This window comes from Tasmannia lanceolata, unplaced genomic scaffold (genome assembly GCF_043159265.1).
Source record: "Tasmannia lanceolata isolate RefF3 unplaced genomic scaffold, GAP_Taslan_0.1 ptg000007l, whole genome shotgun sequence".
NCBI lineage: Eukaryota > Viridiplantae > Streptophyta > Magnoliopsida > Canellales > Winteraceae > Tasmannia > Tasmannia lanceolata.
This window is the reverse complement of record NW_027518684.1, coordinates 19,930,053-19,957,143: the sequence shown is the minus strand read 5'-3', so window position 1 is coordinate 19,957,143 and position 27,091 is coordinate 19,930,053. Positions and strand designations below refer to the sequence as shown.

The following is a 27,091-nucleotide window of genomic DNA, read 5'->3' as shown; positions in this document are numbered from 1 at the left end:
TAAAACCATTCCGTTAGAGAAATTAAGTCTCAAAGATCATAAGCTAGTATCTTCCCCTCCTTACTTACCTTTCTCTTCCCAAACAAGTTGAGAAGGAAAAGGTAACAATGGCTTCTAACCATAGCTTGAAGACCCTCTCATGCCTCGCTTTTGCACTGGCACTATACGTGCCGGCCGCGCTAGGTACCTACATGTTCTTTGTCACCTTGCATTTAGTTTTTTTTATAACATTTTTATTTAAAAACTCACAATTTTGTAGGTTATAAATCATTTTTATTTAAAAATTGTCTGTTTTTAGGTTTTAAGAAAACTTTTGTTTAAAAAATTGCATTTTTTGCCATTATTTAGTAGCTAATCTAGCGCTTGAGATATTCATTGGCTATTGGATGGATTAGATTTTGCTAATTCCCAAACCAGAATTTTTTAAGTAGCTTAAGACCCTTTTGCGAGAGTAAAAGTTTTCATACCTATCATCTTTCACTTTTACCCTAGAGCTCTGTTTTTTTATGGGTGTAATACAAATTTTAAGCCCATTTTTTCACTTAAAAATGGGCATAAATTTTGTTTTACACCTATTTTACGCTTATAGAAAACACAGCCTTAGGGTCCATTCCAATCGAAGTAAAACTGTTGTAAAATATTTTCCCTAGTAAAACTTTTACACGGTAAACTTTTTCCTAGTAAAGTTTTCCTTATTAGTTATTCCATTGCACAGATACTGTGTTTCAACGAGATGGAAAAATCACATACATTGTTTCAATAACCAAAGTTCTATATTTATGGCAATTAACGGACTGGTTGCAGGTGCTGTCACGTGCGAGGACCTCGGCAGGAGCACGTGTGCATTTGCAGTATCATCAACTGGCATGCGCTGCGTGCTGGAAAAGCACGTGACGAGAGGCGGAGAGGATAAGTACACGTGTCGGGCATCGGAGATCACGGCCGACAAATTAACGAACTGGATCGAATCCGATCAGTGTATTGAAGCGTGTGGCGTGGATCGAAATTCATTGGGAATTTCTTCGGATTCTCTGTTGGAATCTCATTTCACCACAAAGCTTTGCTCTTGTCAATGCTACCAAAGATGTCCTAACATTGTTGATCTCTACTTCAACCTCGCCGCGGGCGAAGGTAAGCCGAAATCATAACCATACATGTGGCTACTTGATGGATGATCGAAACCGTTCATCTAGGGGACCATGCCAAGGATCGGACATGGTGAAAAAATTCGTAGCAGTTGGATGATCCTAACCATCCAATGGCCTTCAAATACACACTTAAAAATAACAAAACAAAAATGAATCTAAAATCATTTGATTCCTTGATTAGGTTCATTCAATTGGTGGGAGTTTTGTACCCTAGCCAAGATGGTGGGGTCCACTCCAAATATGGTCCAATTTTCGATCAGATGATCTATTTATCGGACCATCTGCACCGTACAAATTGATCACTAACTTCATCCAGTAGGACCCACCATGGAGGGCCCAAACGCTAAATTTCTGATGGGTAAAAATGAATCAATTCAAATGCCCAAAAGCCCATTTGACGGATCGATCGATGCAATTTTGGGTCGTGACCCATCTAGCATGAGGCCCATTCGACGGACGGTCTAGATCGAGACACAGGTGGCCTCATCTACAGTGTAGATGGCTCCAATGATAAGAAAGTGATTAAGTGATTTTCATATTAGGATATTTATCATTTTTTATTAATATTAATTTCTTATCAACGTCTAATTAATTTTAATTTGTTTAATTTGCATTTTTTTTACAGGCGTATTTCTTCCAAAACTCTGTGAGGCACAAGGATCAAATGCTCGTCGAGAAATGGCTGAGATTCGAAGCTCTGGCACACCGGGACCTGAGTCTGGGTCGCCGGTAAAGCTTGTTGTTGCCACCCCGCCTGCGATGTCCCCATTCTAAACTGTGTTACATAATTTAGAAAAACCTCATATAATCATATGTGTATTTAAACAATAAGAGTTGCAATTACCAGCTCGAGTGTCTGGATCGCCCGAGTGCACCCGCATAGGAGCCCATGCGAGTTCGAGTCAACTCGGGATTGTTTTTCTATTTGATGTGATAAATTAAACTCAAACAAAAATCAAGAATATTAAATATTCGTTGTTAAAAGATTTTTATCTTAACATTGAGTTGGATATTTTGGTTTGTGATCACATGTGGATGTTAGGCTTTTGGTATTTGAATACGAGTTTTTATATGATCTCTTTGGAGTTTTTATATGTGAAAGAAAATAATATCATTTCGGTGAATGAAAACCCTTTTGGATTACTGGAATCAGGGCTGGAATCGGTATCCTATTCTAGTTACGATGTTTGGTTAAAAAAAATATATGAACGGAATGGAGGAGTGGAAATGATACCATGGCCAAACTAAAGGAGTGGAAATGCCATAATCTATTTCCCACCCCATGAGTAGGGCTGCAACTCTGGTCGGGCGGGTCGGGTTGGATTTTTTTTTTTTTGAGGAAAACTCTTATTTGGCAAGGCAACTCAACTCATAGAAGTAGAAAACTCAAGCATGGCAAACTCTTTAGTGCATTAACTAATAACTAGTCCAAAGAGAATAAATTGATGCATTACCAAATGAAAATTATTATACTCATATGAGATAAACAACAAACTATTTAGTGCATTAACTATTTAGTTCAAACTTGAAACCCTAGAGCTAAAGGGGGGAAACGAACAAAAGATGGAAAGAGTCCATGTGATTGCGTGCGTGCGTGAGTTTTACTTTTAAGTTTACACTTTTAAAGTAACAAAGTTTTAGAAGAAAAATACATACTATAACTTAAGTAACTCGGGTCGGGTCGAGCCCTTTCAAACCCGGCTCGACCCAAGATTCATGCGGGCTTTTGGAGCGTAGACCCGGCTCAACCCGAAACCCAAGAAACATGAACCCAACCTAAGATATTTTCGAGTCGGGTCGATGCGGGTCGGGTTTTACCCGACCCAAGTTGCAGCCCTACCCATGAGGTGGTATTCTGATTCTGTCTTGATCCGAATGAATTTTTATTGAAATTTTTTATTTAAAATTTTCCATTCTGTTTCCAAGGTGATCAGAATACGAATTGAAATAAGATACAGATTAGATTCTGATTCATGATTATGGCAATCCCAACACAGACTAATTGAAGAAATAGTTGGTAATGGTGGATGGTGCCCGAAAAACAAATTCCAACGTTTCATAACTCACTGAGTTTACTTGGGTATATATCAATTGAGTCGACTTTGACAATAGTTGGAAGAATTGGGTAAAATGAAAAAATTAGGTGAATTTTTAATAAACTCGACCGAGTTTATGACCAATGCAGTCGATCTGTCAAGTTGCAAACTCAATAGAGTTCAGACTGACTCTAAACTCATATGACAGATTATATATCATACAGAACTAGTCAGAAAGAAGACCTGCGCATACGGAACTAGTCAGAAAGAGAGTCGGAGTTGACTCTGAGGGAGTCTCCGATGCTTTAAGTCAGGAGCGACAGCAACTGTACGTGCTGGAGAGAATCGAATGTTGAGAGTCATCGCTAACTCACAACGCGGTGCCGGAGGGGCCGGGCCTGCGTGGGCACGATGCGGACGTGGGCACACGGTGGATGTGATTGTCCTACTCAAACTAGGTTGTGTGGATAGAGTCCTACTTAGATTAGGATTTGTTTAATGGTTTATAAGAAGTTTCTAATTTGGGTTCAAGGTGATTTGATCCTTGTTTTCTGCAAGTGGTATCAGAGCCACCGGTCTGGGATCGGTGTACGGGCGTTCGGTTCATCTGTCAGGGACGGTGAACGATCGTCGCCACTAGTCTGGGACTAGTGAACGAAAGCCAAAGGAAGAAGATTAGAACGTCGGTCAGGGACTAGTGTTGGTAAGCGATTGAAGGTTGGTCAAGCCTCCAAGGATGAGATCCGACACGTCTGCGCTCCGGGATCAGACGTAGAAGTTGAAGATCTGGGATTCAACTTCAAGTTTGTCACTCGTCAAAAGAATTGATCAAAGAGATGGATTTCGCCAATTCGATCAATGGGGTTGAGAAGTTGAATAATACGAATTATTTGTATTGGATATCTTGCATAGAGTCGTATCTCCAAGGGCAAGAATTATGGGAGATTGTGAACGGTGCAGAAACCACTTCTCCCACTGGAGGTGTCGAAACCTCAAATGCTTTGAGGAAGTGGAAGATCAAAGCCGGTAAAGCTATGTTCGTGTTGAAGGCAACCATCCAGAGAGATTTTCTCGATTATATTCGAGATGCCAAGACTCCAAAAGAAGCGTGAGATGTCTTTGCCACTTTGTTTTCAAAGACAAACGACGCAAAACTCCAGATGCTTGAGAACGAGACAGGCTCTGTATCTCAAGGGAATATGACGATTCCCGAGTATTTTATGAAAGTGAAGAAGATTTGTCATGAAATATCACAACTCGACGAAGAGTCCAGAATTTCAGAGACACGGATGCGGAGGATTATTATTCGGGGATTGAAACCCGAATATAGTGGTTTCATCACAGCAATCCAAGGATGGCCAACTCAACCAACGTTAGTAGAATTGGAGAGTCTCTTGGCGAATCAAGAGAGTCTAGGTAAGCAGATGGTTGGATCTACGATAAAGGAGAACGAGGAGGTTCTCTTTGCTGGTCGAGGAAGAAAGTTCCAAAATTTCAAGAATCAGAAAGGTAAGCCGAAGGCCAGATCAGATCAAAAGGAAGGAAGTTCTGATTAAGTGGGAGCCTCAAGCAGTCGTGGTTCTGAGAAACAAACTTGGAACAAGGGACAAAGATGGACGTGCTGCAATTGTGGTAAGCCAGGCCACTTTGCCAGAAATTGCTATGCACCAAAGAAGCAGAATGAGGAAAGTAATTTTGCAACATCTGAAGATCTCCAAAAGGTTGATCGCGATGAGAAGTGGTGTTCTCTTCTCTCCATCGCAGAAGAGCAAACCGATGCTTGTGAAGTTTCTCTTACGACTACAGAAGTAGTGGACTTCGCTAACTTGGTGGACATGAGCAATTGTGACATGACAGTTGTTCCATTCGGCGACGACTTTAGTGGAGGTGATGCCGAATCTACAAAACCTTAGGAGGAGGTGATGTTCAGAGAAGAAAGCTAAGAAATTCTAAAGCATGAAGCTGTGGCATATGTAGAAACATCAGTTGAGGAAGGGTGTATTTCCGAACCGACATCTTTAGAAGAAGCCCAAGGTGTTCCTGAATGGGAATGGAAGATGAGATCCTAGCCTTGAAGAAGAATGAAACGTGGGATCTGGTTCCACTACCTATTGGAGTGTCACATATTTCATGTAAGTGGATGTATAAGGTAAAGACCAAAGCGGATGGTTCGGTAGAAAGGTTCAAGGCAAGACTTGTTGCTCGAGGATTCTCTCAGAAGTCTGGGCTTGATTATGATGAGACGTTCAGTCCAGTAGCCAAAATCACTACGGTACGTGTGCTCATTGCCCTTGCTGCTTGTAAAAGGTGGAAGTTATAGCAGATGGACGTGAAGAATGCATTCTTGCATGGTGTAGACACCCCATTTTGACCGGACCATTTTCCCCAAAATCGAATAAATTCTCGAAATCGAATAAATCCCAATCCTGAAGTTGAGTCGAGATCCTGGAACCGAATCTCAAAATTTTCGAAAAATCAAACCCGAAAACCCTAAAAATGCCCATTTCCATATTTTGGAAATTGTTTGAAAGCCTGGGTGATCTCTGAACCCCATTGGCATCCTCCGTTCAATTGCCCTGATCCTCTATCTCATTTTCGCAAAAATTTGAAAGAGTTATAAAATACCCGTGAGTTTTGGTATTAACGTTCTCCCATTTTTGGTACCACTAAGCTCCAAATAGCATTTTCGCTAGCCCATCGTGATTCTCGTCTCGGTGTTCAAAAAAATTTGTCAATGGTCATCACCGTTCCCAAGGTGCCCTGTAAGAGGATATCATGAAGAAAAGACAAGTCGAGTTTGTGCAAAAATCAAAATATGGTTCTGTCAATATCATTCCCCCCTTTCAAGCGTAGAAAGTACGTTAAAAAAGGTTGTCCATGGAAGAAAGAGAGGGCAAACATATGTTTCTCTTTATAAAAAAGGGGTGGGATAGCCGAGCGCGGGTGCCCATTAAAGCAAATAAAAAAGGGGGGTAATAGGGATGTTGATAAAAATGTAAAATCCTCCTCTCATGAGGGCATTTTTGGAAGCTTGCATTTCTTTCTCTACAAGCCACAAGCATAGGCCATCAGATCAAAGAGGTGAAGTGTAGGGCTCAGATCATCTAGAATGTTCTAGGTTTTAGGGTTTCTAGGGGGGCATTAAGGCTAAAAGAGAGAGATGGACGGCTGAGATGAGAAGGGAATGAAATGGACGGCTCAGATTAGGAGGAAGGTTTTAACCCTAGCTATAAAAAAAATAGGAATCTCGTGGGTAAGGGAGGAGGCCGAAATTTTTCTAAAGAAAAAAGCAGAGAGGGAGCTGAGCGAGAAAAAACTTCTTCCTTGACCACCACCACCATCCTCAAGTCCACCACCTCCATCGAAAACCACCACCACCGGCCATCTTCTCCGGCCTCACTCCGACATCCTCCACCCATGCCACGACCCCATCCTCCACCATCACCATCTACATCACAGCCACCCAGACTTATAAAACCCAAACCCATTTCATTTACATCTTCTTCTCCACCCAAACCAGCCACCAACTACCACCGCCACCCTCAGCCACTATCAACCACCCAAACCCACAGCCACTATCTCCCAAACCACCACCACCAGCTACAGCCACAACTCCGGCCGGCCACTGCACCTCTACCATCTCTGCAAACCGAAACTCCACCCCATCACTACCACCAAAAATCCCAGCCAAAATACACATAGAGAGGAAGATAAAGAGAGAGCAAGCCGAGAGAAAGGAAGAGGAAAATAGAGAGAAAATCCATTTTCGAGTTGCAGAGAGAGAGCGATTTTTTATTTTTATTTTTTGGCTTCTCCTCCGGCGATCCCACCGGAGATCCAACCAACCCCATCACCACCACCGCACCTCCATCTCTCATCTTTCCCCCTCATTTTCTCTGGTCACCCAAACCCACCCCCATTAAACCCATTTCGATCAAACCCTCTACTCATTTCATCACAAACCCACACCCATCTCCTACACCACCGAAACCCCACCAAAAACCCATCTCTGCAACCGGCCAACCCCACTTTTGGCCGGCCAACCCCCACCAATCCCCAACCACAAAACCCATTTTCTAAAAAACCGAAACCCATTTCGGTATTTCGAAAATCCGGCACCACCACCACCCAACCCTTCGAAAATCCCCCATCGCCCTCCACCTACACCTTCCTCAACCCCCAAAGCCGAAACCCATCTTCCCCACCTCCAAAAAAACGAAACCCACTTCAGACTCACCCAGATCTAAACCCCAGTTCTGCCCAACCTAGAGCCCATCCATTTCATTAAAACCCATTTCAAGACCCCATTCAATCCAGCCACTTGGTTTCCTCCGACAATTACCTTGGATCTAACCACCCCTCTGTAGCTGAAGCTCTTGTCATTTGTTCATTCATTTCTTGCGGCAACGGCGAGGGGATTTCGCAGAATGGATCTTGATTCCATCTCGGACAACGATTCAGGTAACATCTATCCCCATTTGTAGCTTTCATTTAGAGGATAGATCAAGGTGAATTGATAAATTTAGTTCGTGCAAATTCCTTGTGATGATCAGCAGTATGGGGTCTCTCTGTTAATATCTTGTTTAATTTTTAAATTTAGAGGAATGGATCGCATCTGTGATCCGAGTAGCTAGACCCAAATACTAGCAACTGAAGAAGTTTCTTTTTTTTTGGTCATCTCCCAATTTCATGGTAGCTGGTGTTTCTAATGCGAATGGGCCAAGTAGTTTTAATGACTCCTGATGGCCTCTAATCGTAAAGGGCACGGTGAATTTAGTGTCAAAGCATTATAGTGCTCATATCCATGCCCCTGGACTTGTGGTGTTAGCACTAACCAATTTTAGCACCAATGAACTTGTCTTTTTTTATAAAAATTGGTTCATCAGAATCCATCTTGGAGGTAACATGATAATCTCGTATGGAGTGTTGATGGATCTAAGACATGATGAGATGTTGCATTGAAAAGAGAATGGTTGTAGTTATATCATGATGGAATGTTAATGCCTGCAATTTTAAATGGCTTATCGAAATCTGAATCTTAATTTCTAAGTTTAAAATTTCCAAGTGTCTTACCATAACCATTTACATGAAATTGATTTTTGTTTCCAATTTTGAGCCACCACAGCCTTCATGTATACTGCTCATTTTAATCCATACTTTCATCAGGTTTTTAGCTTGGATTGTAAATTGCAAGTTGTTAAAGTTAAGGGATCTTTTTCACAGACAAAATAAAGTAGAAGACTTCCTTTGCAGATACCCTTTCTTCTCCCTTTTCAAGATGTACTTTGGCTTTGGTTGAGGTCTCTTCTCTGGTTCAGAATTTTATCAATTTTATTTTTTGAGGGTTCTTTGTCGATTTCCAGAGTTTTCTTAGGTTTAGGAGGCGATGACGGGATGTTTCCTGAGCCAGCCCCTTACCCTTCTTATCCCCTTTCTTGTCCTAGGACTTTCCAGAGGGTTTAGGATTCCGTCTTCTTCAGGATAATTGCTTCTTACAGGGTTAGGGGTTTCTTTCCTTTCCTTAGTTTCGGGTCTTCTCTTCATACGTTCCTTAGGGATTTTCCTTGCATTTCGGGATCCCTATCGATTTTCGGAACACTCGTCGGGTTTTAGGCGACGACGGACGACAACCTCCTGAGCCAAAACCCCCTTTCGATCAAAAGGGATAAAAATACATAAAAATCAAATAACAAAAATCCAAAAAACATAAAAAAATACTCAAAGCGTATTTCGAAAAGCTGTTTCGAACTACGTTGGCTTGATCCCTTTTCACAGGGTACGTAGGCAGCTTGGGATCGTCATCCCAAGTTCAGTCAAACTTTTCAATAAAATCATTTAAACCTTTCGAAAAATCATTCAAGCATCCAAAAAATCTTTCAAACCTTTCACACAAAAAACCAAAATGGGCAAGGATGGTGATTGTCAGGTCACTCGGAGCCTTTCTTTCATTTCATTTCCGATTTTGATCGTGGTTTTCCGGTTTTATCGGTTTTCCGACGTTTTATCGGGTTTTGGGACGGGCGACGACATAGCGTGGCCCCTTCACAGGGATTGTCCTCGCTGAGCCCAACGATAGGCTATGACGATCGTGAGATTTATCCGATCTTTAGCGGATCAGGATCGCTGAGCTTGATTCATTAGAATCGCTCCCTGAGCCTATCGTACGCTCCCTTTTTCTTTTCCCTGGCATCCTCGGTCCTCATGTACCGTTGATTTTTTTATTCATTTCTTTCTCTGTATCTTTTAACTCATTGTGTGTTTATCTTTGACTTCTTATATGCTACTGTTAGCTTGCTTACTTTTCTAGCATGAGATTGATTATTATTTTCTTAGCATTATCTCTTACATATGCTCGCATGCTAGTGTGTTTATTCTATTGCGTTGATAGTTTACTGCTGTGCTTATCTGTCCTCTCACCTGCTTAGTTGTAGCATTTATTCATCTTATCTTGATTATCTGCTTAGCTGTAGTTGTGCGTGTGGATGTTACTGCTTTCTTAGATGTGATGGGTTAGGAGTAGATGCGGTGAGTTAAGATTTGGATGTTTATTTTCTTTTGCCCATCCCCGGGTCATGCATGCTTAGATAGACGTTTCTTCGGGGATACCCGTTCCCATTTCACATGATTTTAGCCCAAAACTCTTCAAAATTATTTAAAAATGGCATAAGAGACCAGGTGCTTGCACTTGGGCGAATTGGGGGCGCTTAACACCTTGCCCATTCGTCACCAGGCACGGACTTTTGTATCTCTGGTTATCCGTTGCAACAGAGCATTTCATGGGATCCAGGGCCTACTTCCCTGGATGGCGACTCTTCTTTGTTATAGGTACATCTGGGTTCCGGGCCGGTCCTGGAATCGAGAGGTATCTCACTTATATCGCCACCCATGCTGTGAGTGGCACCATTTCGAGAGTTCCTTGGTAGAGCTCTCCTTCACATTGTGGAGATCTTAGAGGATCGACGGGGGACCTCGTGTCCCTCGCCACATTCGTCCTCGGGATCGGGGTCCACACATGGTGAATTAGATCGAGAAATTTTTATGGAGCAACCCAGGGGGTTCAAGAGTACTAAGAATCCACAATACTTGTGCAAGTTGCGGAAGGCTTTATATGGCCTGAATCAAGCTCCAAGAGCATGGTACGGTGAGATAGCGAAGTTTCATGATGTTTTAGAACTACAAGAAGTTTGTGAAGTTTCGAAAGGAACTTGGCGTGACCAGTAGAGAGTCAACGCTGAGGGGGAGTGTTGAGAGTCATCGCTGACTCACAACGTGGTGCAGGAGGGGTCGGGCCGGTGCGGGCACGATGCGGACGTGGGCACACGGTGGATGCGATTGTCCTACTCAAACTAGGTTGTGTGGATAGAGTCCTACTTAGATTAGGATTTGTTTAATGGTTTATAAGAAGTTTCTAATTTGGGTTCTGGGTGATTTGATCCTTGTTTTCTACATCGAAGAATGAATGAGAATTTGTGCGTACCTCGAATTTTATCCCCCTTTTATGGACTAGAGTCTAAGGGGCCGTTTTGATACGCGGATTTTAGAATCTGGGATTTCTTCATAATTCTATATGAGAGACAACAGAAGAAGCAGACCGGCCGTCGTTTTATGATTTCTCGCCCTTCTTTCTATCAGTGAGAGAGTAGCAGATCATCTCATGTTTCCAGGTTTTAGAAATCTCAAGATGCAAAAGAGATTTCTAAAACCTGAGTTTCTTACTTAAAATCCAAGAAACACTGTCATGAAGGCATACAACAGCTTGATCATGAGCCCAACCCTCTTTACACTGTTTTCGAACTAAAACCTGGATTCTAAAACATGCGTATTCAAACGGCCCCTAAGTCTTTTAAGGAATCTTGCCTGATATGATATGTCTACTTTCCTGGATATCTTTTTCTTAGTATATCTCTCTAAAGCAATTTCGAGAAAGGAAGGTTTCCTAGAATACGCCGCTAAGGCGGTTTGCGAATTTTGGAAGTCCGGATAGTGAAATTATCCTTTTTCCCTAACCGTCTTTAAGTCTCCGGGTACTGTGGACCCCGATCCCGAGGACGGCTAGGCGAGGGACACGAGATCCCGCGCGCCGATCCTCTAAGATCTCCACAAATGTGAAGGAGAGCTCTACCAAGGAACTCTCGAAATGGTGCCACTCACAGCATGGGTGGCGATATAAGTGAGATACCTCTCGATTCGGGGGATTAGCCCAGATTCGAGGCGTACCTTAAACAAAGAAGAGTCGCCATCCAAGGAAAATGGGCCAAGGATCCCATACTATGCTCTGTTGCAACGGATAACCAGAGATATAAAATAGGGTTCGTGCCTGATGACGAATGGGGAAGGGATTAGGCGCCCCCAATTCGCCCAAGTGCTAGCACCTGGTCTCTTATGCCATTTTTAATTAATTTTGAAGAATTTTGGGTTAAAATCATGTGAAATGGGAACGAGCATCCCCGAGAAAACGTCTATCTAAGCATGCATGACCCGGGGATGGGCGAAAGAAAATAAACATCCAAATCCTAACTCACCGCATCTAATCCTAGCCCATCACATCTATGAAAGCAGTAACATCCACACGCACATCTACAGCTAAGCAGATAATCAAGATAAGATGAATAAATGCTACAACTAAGCGGGTGAGAGGACGGATAAGCATAGCAGTAAACTACCAAAGCAATAGAATAAACACACTATCATGCGAACCTATGTAAGAGATAATGCTAAGAAAATAATAATCAATCTCATGCTAGAAAAGTAAGCAAGCTAACAGTAGCACATAAGTCAAAGATAAACACACAATGAGCTAAAAGGTATAGGGAAATAAATGAATCGGAGAATCAACGGTGCATGAGGACCAAGAATGCCAGGGAAAAGAAAAGGGAATGTACGATAGGCTCAGGGGAGCGATTCTAAGGAATCAAGCTCAGCGATCCTGATCCGCTGAAGATCGGATAAGTCTTGCGATCGTCATGGCCTATCGTTGGACTCAGCGAGGACAATCCCTGTGAAGGGGCCACGCTACGTCATCGCCCGTCCCAAACCCTGATAAAATGCCGGAAAACCGATAACACCGGCAAACCACGATCCAAATCGAAAATGAAATGAAAAGAAGGCTCCGAGTGACCTGGCAATCACCATCCTTGCCGATTTTTTTTTTATTTTTTTTTGTATTTTTGAGAAAAGCTTGAAAGATATTTTTGGATGCTTGAAATGATTTTTTGAAGGATTTAAATGGTTTTATTGAAAAGTTTGACTGGACCTGAGATGTGGATCCCAAGCTGCACTACGTACCCTGTTGAAAGGGATCAAGCCAACGTAGTTCGGACAGAATTCCTAACTACTCTGCACATGACTCAAGATTTTTGAGATTTTTGGTTTTTCAAATGTGTTTGATGTTTTTGACATTTTAAGTGTTTTTGGATTTTGAATTGTTTTTGAGATGTTTTTGGATTTTTAAGTGTTTTTGGAATGTTTTTGTTGTTTTTTGACACCAGAGAATAAAATCCTATCATCATAAGGGTAGGGAGACTTCTGGAATCCCACAAAGGTTGGACAACATCCTATGCTTTGCGGGGGAACGAACAGGAAAATAACTCGGCAAGGGTTGGATAGCATCCTATACCTTGCAGGAGCGGGTGAAGATCACGACTTGATGAGAGGATGGACAGAATTCTAACCCCTATGATGATAGGAAAAACCCCTGGACTGACTAAAGGACTGACTCCTGTGCTGATGACTGTTATAATTACTATTCATAATTACTATTTATAATTACTATTCAAAATACTATTCATAATTACTATTTATAAGTACTATTCAAAATTACTATTCACAATAGGACCCGCTGTTGTGGGACCCACTGGTGTGGGACCCGCTGTGGGACCCGCTGATGTGGGACCCGCCGCTGTGGGACCCGCTTGTGGGACCCGCTGCAGGACATGCTGATGTGGGACCCGCTGTTGTGGGACCCACTGATGTGGGACCCGCTGTGGGACCCGTCGCTGTGGGACCCGCTTGTGGGACCCGCTGCGGGACATGCTGATGTGGGACCCGCTGTGGGACCCGTTGATGTGGGACCCGCTGTGGGCCCCGCTGTGGGACCCGCGGATGTGGGACCCGCTGATGTGGGACCCGCTGTGGGACCCGCGGATGTGGGACCCGCGGATGTGGGACCCGCTGTGGGACCCGCTGATGTGGGACCCACTGATGTGGGACCCGCTGTAGGACCCACTGATGTGGGACCCGCTGTGGGACCTGTGTAGTGCAAAGAATGAATAATTATAAGATAAAAAAAATGAACTTACGCCAGCTATAGGAGGAACAAGAGATCCAGGAAGGTGTTGACAGAGTCGGCGTGCTTGTGTGGGGCCCGCTGATGTGGGACCCGCTGAAGGTGGGGTGGAGGAGATGGGGATGCCGGTGGAGCTCCGGTGGTTGGTTGGGAGGATGCCGGAGAAGGTGGCCGGAATCCGGTTGGGTTGCCGGAGGAGAAGACCCTTCCTCTCTCTCTCTGCAGATCTCTGTCTCTCTCTCCCTCTCTCTGCAGATCTCCCTCTCTCTCTCCCTCTCTATCTCTCTACCTCTCTCTGCAGATCTCTCTCTCTCTCTACAGATCTCTCTCTCTCTCTCCCTTTCTCTGCAGATCTCTCTCTCTCTCTACAGATCTCTCTCTCTCTCTCCCTTTCTCTGCAGATCTCTCTCTCTCTCTACAGATCTCTCTCTCTCTCCCTTTCTCTGCAGATCTCTCTCTCTCTCCCCTCGGCAGATCTCTCTCTCCAGATCTCTCCCCCCCGTTTTCTTTCCAACAGACGTTAATTTGATGGTAAATAGATGAGGGGTGTGTTGATTTTGACACCCCCTTGCCTTAGTAAATGTACACCCCCACTTGATTTATACCCTAGTCACTTGCACAGCACCCTCCCTATAAATGATATATTCACTCTTTTTCCTTCACAGGACAGACCCACCGTGATATATTTCGACTATTTTTTTCTTAAAGGGGATTAGGTATGACTTTGACTTCTACCCCTTGAAATATTGGCCTTAAAAATAATAACCCAATAAAAAATGCATCCAACAACCCACATACCAACAACACTTTAATAATGCTCAACCCCATGGAACAGCTCAAGTGCACGATACCAAATAATATGTTCACACTTGCCTTCTCTGCATGGTAATTGGTATGACCACACCCATGATTTGATGGATCACCCACCTTTTACATTATGATATTTTTTTCACCCCTTTATATTACCCTGGACAAAACCTTAGTGCACTTATGACTACTCCGAATAAACAATTATGTATTTGACCACCTTCATTTGAAAACGAAACCTCCCTTCCCAAAAATAATAATAATCGGATGGTCCACTTTATAAGAAATTGGCACATCCCTGCTTTGATATTTGCACATCCCATTTGATTTAAGATCCCCAGATCTTGTCACCCCCCCCAAACTTCTTAATATTTTGTGGGAAACCTTGACCATAGAATAATTCGGTGGGAAACTTTGACCATAGAATAATTCGGCGGTAAACTTCAATTGCATAGGAGTGGGCCCCACTAACCGCTTAAAAAAACACAATTATATTTAATGGGCACACCCTCACCTGGTAATTGCACACCCATAAACAAGGGGTTGATATTGACACACTCATTCTGCTCTTTTCTCATTTTCTCACGACGCAAATAAAATGGAAGTTGATATCCACACACCCATATTTGACAAAGGCACAAACTCTGCTTGTCCTTTCCTCAAATTTTTGTCCGAATTAATTATAATTTTGCAAAGGCGCTCTTGGGAATGGGAACAACTTCCCGGGAATTTCGCACCCAAGAATGGGCACAATGGGTAAGTAATCATTCGGGTTTTCTTCGTATTTGGTTCTTGAACTTTTCGGGATCGGTTTCAGACACTTCGGGAACTTGAGACTGACCTTGATTCTTAGGGATTTCGAATTTGGTTCCGAGACTCAGATTTCGGGATTTATTCAATTTTTGGGAAATTTGGGTCAGGTCAAAATGGGGTGTCTACAGGTACCATGTGTTAGCTTTTCATTGGGCGACGATTTTTATCCCCATCATCATGTATAATCTATTGCGTCGACGATTCACAACTACATAGCCAAAGTGGATATTTATCCATTAATCTTGGCCATTTCAATTTTCCTTCTAATTTGAATCGCGTTCATTTGAATTGAATGGCCTGAGCATGGGCAATGAATCTTCCCTGTGACTTTAGGTCATATGTCTGATTACAAAATTGATTACTTCTTGTGGCAGCGTGCGACGCCTACTAGGGTCATATTCCTTCAAGTCAAGAAGATGTGTAGGACATGGCTGGCAAACCATAGCAATCACGTTTCCTTGGTGTTGATATTTAACATTTTCCATTTCATTTTTCCAAGGTTTTCTGCGAAACCAACACTCATCTCACAAGTTTTCTTTTTCATTTCCACTCTCTGTTTCCTATACATTTGCCACATCATTTTTCTTTTCCATTTCCACTCTCTGTTTCCTTTAGATTTGCCATATCATTTCCATTTCCTTTCCTTTCCTCTCCTTTCTGCGGAAAGCAACTGAACGGACCCTAAAGAGAAAATAAACAAAAAAGGTGGTGGAAATGGAATCGGTTTTGGAAAAGGACAAACAAGGTGTGAAACTGCAGAGCGAGCAGTGGAAATATCAATTCACAAATAAATTACACATAAATTCTTAAGGATATCAAACTGATGTTAAACAATATTATTTCATTAGGCCAAGGGCCAATAATTAGGATGCAAGGGTCACAACAAAGCATTGATGGCCTTCACTATGTTATCGGGCTAGGAGAAGAGGAGGGGGGCACGCTAGGCGGAAAAATGAAAGGAGGATCTATGGCTATTGGAGGTCCAGCAGGTCCCAACCCTGGGCATGTCCCTCCTAGGCATGGTTCTGGGACGAACACTACAGGGTCAATGTATATTGGAGCTCCAATAGGAGATCCCAACCCAGCGCACGTCTCTCCTATGCACGGATCGAACACAGGCACGAAAATAGGGTCAATAGATATTGGAGCCCCAATAGGAGACTCAAAGCCAACTATCCCTGAGCTTTTAATCTCTCCCATTCCACGTCGAGCATCTGTGGGTTGTACCTCACACAATTTTGGTAGATAGACCCCTAGATCAAGACAAAAAAATAAATCACATTAGTTAATTAAAAGCATGTAAATTACATGTTGGGTTGTTTGGATCTAGGGAAAATTTATGAAATTTTTTCCATGGAAGACTATAATAAATGGGAAAATTCCTGCGTCTACCAGGTTTGCAATTTTTCTTAAAAAAATAGGAAAGTTTTCTGATTTAATTAGGAAAAAATTTGCATGGAAAAATATCTACCCAATAGCTACAAAATTCATCATTCATAGGAAAAAAAAATTAAATAGAATTTTTTCCCCCTTCATTCAAATAACCCCACGAAAAGAAATACATTGCATGAATGGGGAGAGATAAGAAAATCCTAAAAAAAACAAGGAAACAAAAAACACCACACAAAGTATGATTGATGCAAAGATTTTCTGTAAAAGTGGTGGTCATTCGGTTTCAAAAATGGAAACGGACGTAAATCTTATTTTTTCTTTCCTCCTACTACCAAACAATAGAAAGAGATGGAAACTTGCTTACCACCCCTTTCTTTCAAACCAAACAGGCCCTTTATGATAAATAACATTTCATTTTCTCCTTCATCTACTATCAAACAATAGAAAGAGATGGAAACTTGGAAATCGTTTTTTTTCCATCACTTACCACCACTTTCTCTCAAACCAAACAGTCCCTGTATGATAAATAATATTTCTTCACTCTTCCCTCTCCAAATCCTAAGCCCTAACTTCGTACAGCACATAAGTAGGACCTAGGACACTCAATGGACTGTCCAATTCAAAATGGCCGTGACGGAAACTCATAAAACAAGATCCTAAGAGGAATCCAAAAATGGTTGACACCACTATATTTAAGTTGCCATAATCATGAGAAATTAATTATACTAACAATTCCTTCTTTTAATAATGTCACTCTCCAATTTATTAAACACTTTTTTGATTGGGGATAGAGGGCAAGCCTTGGTGCAACGGTAAGGTTGTTCCATTGTGACTAGAGCTGGCAAATGGGTGGGCTGGGCTGGGTTTCATCCGACCCATACGGGTCCGGGTCATACGAGCCGGGTCAATAATGACCCGGAATTTTACGGGTCACTAATTGGTAGACCCAAACTCCACCCATACGGGCCGGGTCAAATTTCAAATGGATCACTAACTAGTGACCCGAACCCTGCAAATTAAGGGCGGGCCGGGTGGACCCGCGGGCCCGGGTCACTTCTTGCCAGGTCTAATTGTGATCCATTAGATCTAGCCCTCATACGGCCCGAGTCACGGAAACAGCCTCTCTACAAAGTAGGAGCAAGGGTGCGTACATCTAGCCCTCCTCAGACCCCGCAATGGCGGGAGCCTCGTGCACTGGGCTGCCCCTTTTTTATGGCAACTTAAATATAATGGTTCCCACAATCATGAAAAATTCATGATATTAGCACTACCTTATTTTAATAATGGCACTGTCCAATTTATTAAACCCTTCTTTGACATGGGATGGTTTTTTGAGATTTTTTATAGCCTTGCTAATCTAATGGTAAAGCATAAAATTTAAAAAACGGGGGGTATTAACTATCAAAACAAGGGTGTAGACATTCATTTCATTTCACCATATAATCATAGGCTTTAGTCTTGTTTTTACCTTCACCAGCAGCTAGATTGAAGTAGAGATCAACAATGTTGGGACAACCTTTGTAACACTGAGAGGAGCAAAGCTTTTGAGTGAATGAAGATTCCAAGAGAGAGTCTGAAGAAATCCCAAGTGAAATTCTTTCAACTCCACACGCTTCAATGCACTCATCTGTTTCAATCCACTCTCCAATGTTCTCCGCCAGCACGCCCGAAGCCGCGCATTCGTAGCTCACAAGTGTGCCCCTTGTGTACTTCTCAAGCACACACCGAATGCCCTCGGATGACACCGAGAACGCACAATTTTCCTTCCGTAAGTTCTCGCACTTGAGTGCCCCAACTGTGTCACAAAATCACACGGCATAAGTAGAAAATACATAAAATAGAGTGAGAAAAAAAATTTCCAATAAAATTTTAATTCAAAAAAGTTCTAATAAAACTTTCATTTGAACCGACACGGAATTTGAATGCCATCACTTGGCGAGGGAAAGAGATTTCGAAAATTTCCTCCTCTAATTCCACCTCGTTGTCGATACCATTCTCTTGATTCCGATCTTTCTGAACCAAAGGTTGGAATTGGCAGAATTGGAATCAAATCCCAATTCCAGTGTCCGATTCTCACAATCCAAACGCAAGGTAAGAATCATCACATATTCCGCGCACAAAGTTTGGATTGGGAATTAATCATTCTTTGGGGGAATTTTTTGAAAAAATCTGGAAATGTTTGAGAAGAGTTTGGAAAATACAGTTGTCTTTCTATTTACATAAAAGTTTGTGAAACAACCAGTTTACTCCACAAGCTTAAGCTGTTGGAGAAGGCGTTATTTAATCTATTATACTTTAACACTCCCCGTCACCTGTGGCCCCTCTTTCTTTGGGTTGGCCTACACGTGGTACATGTGGCCCCACTTTTGGATTTGGCCATTGCATGTGGATTTTGCTATCAAGGAGGTTTGAACTCAGGACCGACCTTTGCTCTGAGACCATGTGAAACAACCAGTTTACTCCACAAGCTTAAGAAAGCTGTTGGAGAAGGCGTTATTTAATCTTTTATACTTCAACAAAGTTCATTACAAAAAATACACTCATTAGTGACTGATAAAATCCATCTCTAAGACAAAACTATGTCGCTGTATACATATGGTTTAAATAAAAAGATAAAATTATGATATGCATGTATTATGTAGAGGAATGATAGATGCAAGGGTGTCCTGCTGCAAAAGGGCCCTTGATTGGATCCATGTCATTAAGTGCAGCTGATTTTACATTATCAACCGATTTTAAAAATTTACCAAAAATGACGTGGATCGAATTAAGGGCCATTTTCCTGCTGTTTATGCAGGGGCACCCTTGCATCTACCATTCCTCGTATTTTATGTATATCTACACTTATATTTCTAAATAACACAAAACAAAAGGAGTGGGATATATTTCTAAATATCAAGACTGATGAATCCATCAAATTTGCTCTTATTTCAAAAAATACAGCAATTTATGAACTATTCAAAGTTTTTAAAGTTTAAAATGGGGTATACAGATTCAGATTTTTATCAAGAATTTTTCAATTATTCAGAGAATTTTGTAACTGGGCATCAAATACATTTACCTCATGCATATTTTTCTTAAGAAGGCACACTATAAACATGAAAATGTAGTTAAGTGCTTGTATTAGATAAAATTTCACTATAATGCCTTTTTTAATAAAAAAATTTTAAATCTAACAACAGTATATGAGAAACTGGCGAATCATTCGTCAAATGCATGTTTCATTCAGAAAAATCGCATCAATTCAAAACATAAAAGAACTTTTGAATTATAATGGTTTTTAAGGTTAACATGCAGCATCAATAATTCAATGTTTTTTCAGGAATATTTCAATCATTCTAAAAAATTTGTAACTACGGTTTGACACAATATAACCCAAGAGAGTGCCTGGACACTAGTTCGACCACATGTTTTTCTACAAGAAAACCAAAAGATCCCCGGAAGAATACTTAGGCCCTATTTGTTTAAGATTATTGCAACCAATTGTGAGTGCCAAACCTATTATTGACTAAAAATTACATTTAAATTTGAGTCCCATAATAGGATTTGGCCTGCACAATCGGTTGTAACAGGGCCTTAGTATTTCTAATCATGATTACCTTGGGCGCTACTAATGACCATAGCGAGGGCGAAAAGTACCACTGTGCGGCAGAAGAACCCAACAATGGCTGCCATGTCTTCTTCCTAGGAATGCCACCAATGATGCCTAAGTCCTTCAAGATCTTAGTATTTATAGCGGGCTTCGAATCTCAGTTTGACCTTGGGAATAGTTTAGGGTTTTATAATTTTGATAGGAGTGTGGTTTAGTATATAGTTGTGTAGTTTAAGTCTTAAGATCCTTTACTTCACACTTAACAATGCTAGGGGCTTTGAAGTTACCCGTAACAGCTAGAAGAGTGCTAGTTGGTCTACGACTTTCTAATTTCTACGACCCTACATATTAATTTTATTTATGTGTTTCTTCTACGATTCGTGAGTCAGTTTCTTAACAAGTAAACTAAATTTAGGAGACGAGATCTATTCTCCTTTTTATAATGGCACTCCTCTTTATTTTGTAATTATTTCATTTGGGTCAATGGTGACAGGCCAATTAATTCTCGGTACCACATTGGGGTAGGGGTATCAATGGATCCACCTGTCTTAGTCATGACCCGTTTCGATCTGAATCTAGGTCACTTCTCTTTATATTTTGAACGACCTGTCCCTCGGAGTTAGGGCTGCAACTTGGGTCGGGCGGGTCGGGTTTGGGAGAACCCAACCCTACCCGAGAAATATCTCGGGTCGGGTCGGGTCAGGTTTTTTTTCGGAAAACCCATGATTCCCAAACTCGGCCCTACCCATTATAAATCTCGGGTCGGGTCGGGTTTTTTCACATTGACGCAATTTTTTAAGGACAATTCTTGTTTGGCAAGGCAACTCAACTCATAGAAGTAGAAATTACACTCACATTGCACTTGAATCAAACAATGATGTAATTACACTTGAATCAAGCAATGCTGTAATCAAACAATATTGTAATTACAATCAAACAATGCTGAATCAAACACTTGAATCAACTCAACTCATAGAAGCAAAAATTACACTCACATATAATAACAGTGGGTGTGTGGGTTTTCACTTTTAACTTTTAACTAACAATAGAAAAAAATGTACATACTATAAGTTATGTAACTCGGGTCGGGTCGGGTCGGGTCGGGCTCCTTCAAACCCGGCTCGACCCGAGATTCATGCGGGCTTTTGAATGTTCAACCCGGCTCGATCCGAAACCCATGAAACCTGAACCCAACCCAGGCTATTTTCGGGTTGGGTCGATGCGGGTCGGGTAAAACCCGGCTCGAGTTGCAGCCCTACTCGGAGTGTCCTAGTTCCTACATTACAACTTATGCCCTACACAGTTAGGGCTGAGAGAGAGAGAGAGAGAGAGAGAGAGAGTGAGTGTACGCCTCATGAAGAGACATAAATGAACCAAATATGTAAGTTATTTCCGTTAGGATATGGATCCATGGGTTGAGATTTTATATGATGTGTGGGCATGAAGTACTACATTTTTCATAAAGTACAGTGGGGCCCACTTATCAGGATGATCCAAACCATTCATTTGATGGGCCACATTGTAAATAGGATGTACCAATTGTTATAAAAATTGATGTGCAAATCTGTAATTTAGGATGAGATAATACCTTATACGAAATTAATCTGGTAACTCCAAAAGTAGATTTCAACAGTAACAATTTTCTGCAATAATAAACTGTAAAGGAAGAACAAATGGTTAGATCACTTATCGAGTTGAGGCACGAAGAATCTTCGCTGTCCTTAAGGCAAATCTCGCCCCCACTATGACGAATCAACGGTGCAGATGGGCGTGACGGCGTATGCCTCCAGGATACAACAACTCTCGCTCCAGGGGTGTGCACTCACGCAGCCCGGATGCCTAACAACTTGCTTATATGTGCCAAAAGCCTTGATCAGAAAGGTTGAGGAAAACCAGAAGGAAAACCAGAGAGAAGATAGCAGAAGAAGAATCCGTTCTGTATATCTTTCTATCTCTGTAAAACCGTTTTTATAGAAAAATAAGAGACACGTTGGGATGAAACGTCGCACTCTTTTAGTGCGTGAGAGACGTTTCCCAAACGGTCACAAAACCAAGATTTAAGGAATCTCAAACGGTAAAAAGTATTAAATAATGATTAAAGAAAAAGAAAAGAAATAAAAGAAAATAAAAAGGCTTTCGGCCCACGCGCGCGGCCGGCCGAGCCGGGCCGGGCCGGGCGGCGCGCGTGTGTGGTAATACCAAAAGCCCACCGGACCCAAGTGGGTGATCCGTGCGCGTAGGATTCTCATGACCTCTTTCTCATTCACAAGACTAAGAGAGTGAAAGTATATATATGGCCACTCTCACCCTCTCACACTTCCCATCTAGGACTAAAGTTTTCTCATGGCTTTAGTCCTTTTGGAGGGAAGCTCTAACTTTGAGTGAGAAGCCCTAAAGCAAAAAGCAAACCAATGTAAAAGACTAAAAGCACCCCTTTGTAAGATTGAATTACAAAAAGACTTTTGAATAAAAAGTCAACAATCCCCCACTAATTCAAAATTACAAGAAATAAATCATAAATGTAAATAGATTTGATCAAGGCAAGATGTGTTATGCATCAGTAGAGGTGTCTTTTGGACTTGAACCTTTACTTAGTGCAGGTATATCGAGTTTATCAAGTACTTGGTGAATATACGTCTTGAACCAAGCACTTTTAGTAATAAACTGAAACAACATACCACACACACAACACAGAAGGCATAAGCAAGTTCATACGGTGTTGCACTTTTCGGCCATGTGCTATATCCTGATTTCATGAGAGCTCTAGAGAATTTAGCCCAATTCTCATAGGAAGCGGCCACACTTCCACACTCATATAGGTGTATCTATCAGGAGTGCCCTGTAACTACGCACCCCACTGACAATCAGCATGACAGCTAGTCAGCTATAGATAACATTAAGAGTCCTACAACTCATCCTCTTACCGTTACAGGTTGCACCCACACCATAGGGATAGGCTTAGTGAACTTAATTCACATACAACTTGGTGCAAAACAGATCACTCAAATAACTTGTTTTTCCCATTGAACCTACTTCTTGGGATCTCCAGTCAGATAGGTTGGGTTCCTGTTATAGGTGATCTAAACAGTGGGCTTCAGCCCCATCCCCCTCGATGTGCTTATGACTAAATTTTTATTTAGTCCTTTTGTAAGACAATCTGATATATTATCAATTGATCTTACAAAATCTATGGTTATCACTCCATTCTTCAACTACTGTCTTATGGAGTTATGCCTCCGACGAATGTGTCGTGATTTTCCATTATATACATTATTACCTGCTCTTCCAATAGCAGCTTGACAATCACAGTGGATTGTAATACCTGGTACTGGCTTATTCCAAAGTGGAATATCAGACAGAAGGTTTCTAAGCCATTCGGCTTCCTCACTTGCTTTCTCTAAAGCAATAAACTCAGACTCCATAGTGGATCTGGCTATACAAGTTTGCTTGGTAGACTTCCAAGAAACCGCTGCACTTCCTAGAGTGAAGACATATCCACTCCTAGATTTGGTCTCAAATCCAGATACCCAATTGGCATCGCTATACCCCTCTAGTACAACAGGATATTTAGAAAAATGCAAACCATAGTTTATGGTTCCTTTAAGATATTTCAATACTCTAATTAGTGCTTCCCAGTGATCACTATCAGGATTACTGGTATAGCTACTGAGTCTACCCACTGCATAGGCTATGTCTGGCCTAGTGCAGTTCATCAAATACATTAGACTCCCTATAACTCTAGAGTATTCAAGTGGATCTACTCCACTCCCTTTATTCTTACATAATCTTATACTAGAATCATATGGGGTAGCCACAGGTTTACAATCAAATTGATTAAACCTCCTTAATATTTTTTCTACATAATGAGACTGAGTTAAAATTATTTCTTCTGGGTTTCTATTTATTTTGATACCCAGGATTACATCTGCCTTTCCCAGATCTTTCATATCAAAATTATTTGATAAAAATTTCTTAGTGTCTTTAATTACACTTATGTCTGTTCCGATGATCAACATATCATCTACATACAGACAAACAATAACACCACTATCCCCACTAAATTTGCTATAAACACATTTATCTGATTCATTTATTATGAATCCATTTGATAGCATCACACTATCAAACTTCTCATGCCATTGCTTTGGTGCCTGTTTTAAACCATATAGAGATTTTATAAGTTTGCATACCTTTTGCTCTTGGCCTTGGATTACAAAGCCTTCAGGTTGATCCATATAAATCTCTTCATCTAATTCACCATTCAGAAAGGCTGTTTTGACATCCATTTGATGGATTTCAAGGTTATAGATTGCAGCTATGGCAATAAGGATTCTAATAGTGGTTATCCTGGTTACAGGTGAGTAAGTGTCAAAAAAGTCCATTCCTTCCTTTTGCTTAAACCCTTTAGCTACTAGTCTAGCTTTGAACTTATCTATAGTTCCATCAGTTTTTAATTTCTTTCTAAAGATCCACTTGCAACCAATAGGTTTACAACCAGGAGGCAGATCTGTCAAGATCCATGTCCCATTACTCAAAATAGAGTCTATTTCACTCTTGACAGCTTCTTTCCAGAATGAAGAATCTGGAAGTGACATTGCCTCTTTATATGTCTTTGGATCTCCTTCTAGAAGATAGGCAATGAACTCTGGACCAAAGTTTTTCTCTACTCTTGCCCTTTTACTTCTTCTAGGCTCTACAGATTCCTCAGACACTTGATGCTCTTTTTCTATAGATTCATTGGGTCTTTTTAGTGTGTTCTCACTTAGACTAGTTTTATAAGGGAATATGGTTTCAAAGAATTCAGCATCTCTGGATTCAATTATGGTGTTAGGATGCATATCAACATGATCTGATCTATAGATTAAGAACCTATATGCACTACTGTTTTGTGCATATCCAATGAATGCACAATCAACAGTCTTAGGACCTAACTTAGAACTTTTAGGATCTGGAATCCTAACTTTAGCTAAGCACCCCCACACTTTAAGGTATTTAAAATGCGGTTTTCTATTCTTCCATAACTCGTAAGGAGTTTTGTCAGAATCTTTAAATGGAATTTTGTTTAGAATATAACAAGCAGAGAGAAGAGCCTCTCCCCATAGGTTCTGAGGTAAACCTGAACTCCCTAACATAGAGTTTACCATGTTCATTAAAGTTCTGTTTTTACGTTCAGCAACTCCATTTTGTTGTGGAGAGTAAGGTGCAGTTACTTGATGAATTATGCCATGAGATTCACAAAAAGCACTAAAATCATTAGAGGTGTACTCACCTCCTCTATCAGATCTTAGGATTTTGATCTTCTTTTCTAACTGATTCTCTACTTCAGATTTGAATGAAATGAATTTATCAAATGATTCATCTTTATATCTAATAAGATAAACAGTACAAAATCTAGAGAAATCATCTATAAATGTAATAAAATACCTTTTTCCTCCTCTAGTTAAAACATTGTTTAAGTCACATACATCACTATGAATTAAACTAAGAAGTTCTGATTTTCTTTCTTCTACTCTATGAAAAGGCTTCTTAGAGTACTTTGATTGCACACAAATTTCGCATTTATCTACTATTAGATTACTTTTAGGAATTAGACCTATGGTCATCATTTTCTTTAAAGATGCATAGTTAACATGACCTAGCCTACCATGCCATAAACAAGAAGAATCAATAATATAAGCAGAAGAAGAAGATGCTTTATTCATAATGTTCTCAGATACATTCAGTTTGAATAAACCCTCACTGGAATAACCCTTCCCCACAAATTCACCATTCTTAGTAATGACAAATTTATCAGCCTCGAAAACTAGTTTAAAACCTTTCTTGATCAGAAGTGACCCAGACACCAGATTCTTTCTTATATCTGGTACGTGAAGGACATCACAGAGCTTCAGAACTTTTCCAGATGTAAGCTTCAATAGGACTGTTCCTTTACCCGCCACAGCAGATGATGACGAGTTTCCCATGAAAAGCTGCTCTCCATCCCCTACAAGCTCGTAGGAAGAAAACACACTTCTGTCACTACAGATGTGTCTGGTGGCACCAGTGTCCACCCACCAGTCCTTCACGTTGCTAACCAGGTTCACTTCAGATACTACAGCCGACAGATATTGATCTTCAGCCATATTTGCCTGAGGCGCATTATTTCCTTGAGGGTTTTTCTTCTTGTCGTTTTTGCGACAGTTTTTAGCATAGTGACCTGCTTTCCCACACACAAAGCAGTTACCTTTCTTTTTCTTGAAGTCCTTATTATTTTTCTTGAAATTTCCTTTTCCAGATCCAGACCCAGGTTTAGAATAGATTTTCTTTCCAGATGAAGATTCAGTGAGATTTGCCTTAGAGTTAAACTCATAGGCCTTTGATTTCTGTTTTCTGAAACGGTTTTCCTCTTCAGTTCGAAGATATACAAATAGATCTTGAAGAGAAAAATCGTTTCTGTCATGCAGAAGGGTGTCTTGGAATTTCTCCCATGAAGGTGGTAATTTTTCAATGATTGCACCAATTTGGAGCTGTTCTTCTATTTTAATACCTCTAGCAAGAATATCAGAAACAATCAACTGGATCTCATTTACTTGATCCATAATAGATTTTCCATCTATCATCTGATATCGGAAATATTTTCCAATAAGATGTTTCTTAGAACCCGCGGCTTCAACCAGGTATTTCTGCTCTAGAGTTTCCCACAACTCTTTGGCAGACTCAATTCTGAAAAATACATCGAACAACTGATTACTGAGACAACTCAGTATATGGCCTTTACAGAGATAATTGTCTCTTTTCCTTTTCTCAGAGAGATGGGTTCTTGCAGGTTCTTCCTCATCAGGTGATGGTTCAGGAGCATTCAAGATATAATCTAGATTCAGAAAGGTCAGAAAGAATCGCATCTTTTCTTGCCATCTACCGAAATCCGATCCATCAAATTTTTCTGGTCTTTCGGTTTGGGAAGTCATGATGATTAATTTCCAATAATCGGAATCCCAAATTACAGATCACAGATCGTATAGTTTTGCCTTAAGATTGT

The 27,091-nt window shown here is 41.0% G+C and overlaps 1 protein-coding gene across 1 annotated transcript; it reads left to right on the top strand.

Annotated features, from left to right (window-relative positions):
- Nucleotides 1-2,225, top strand: LOC143881124 (uncharacterized). Its single transcript, XM_077384121.1, has 3 exons — nucleotides 1-183; nucleotides 805-1,131; nucleotides 1,774-2,225. Exons 1-3 carry the CDS (start codon nucleotides 108-110, stop codon nucleotides 1,920-1,922), a joined length of 552 nt encoding a protein of 183 aa, XP_077240236.1. The 5' UTR covers nucleotides 1-107; the 3' UTR covers nucleotides 1,923-2,225.
- Nucleotides 2,226-27,091: the final 24,866 nt, after the last annotated feature.

Coding starts and splice junctions, on each gene's coding strand:
- LOC143881124 (XM_077384121.1), top strand. CDS start 108: ATGGCTTCTAACCATAGCTTGAAGACCCTCTCATGCCTCGCTTTTGCA. Junction 184..804: donor ATACGTGCCGGCCGCGCTAG/GTACCTACATGT, acceptor GACTGGTTGCAG/GTGCTGTCACGTGCGAGGAC. Junction 1,132..1,773: donor CAACCTCGCCGCGGGCGAAG/GTAAGCCGAAAT, acceptor TTTTTTTTACAG/GCGTATTTCTTCCAAAACTC.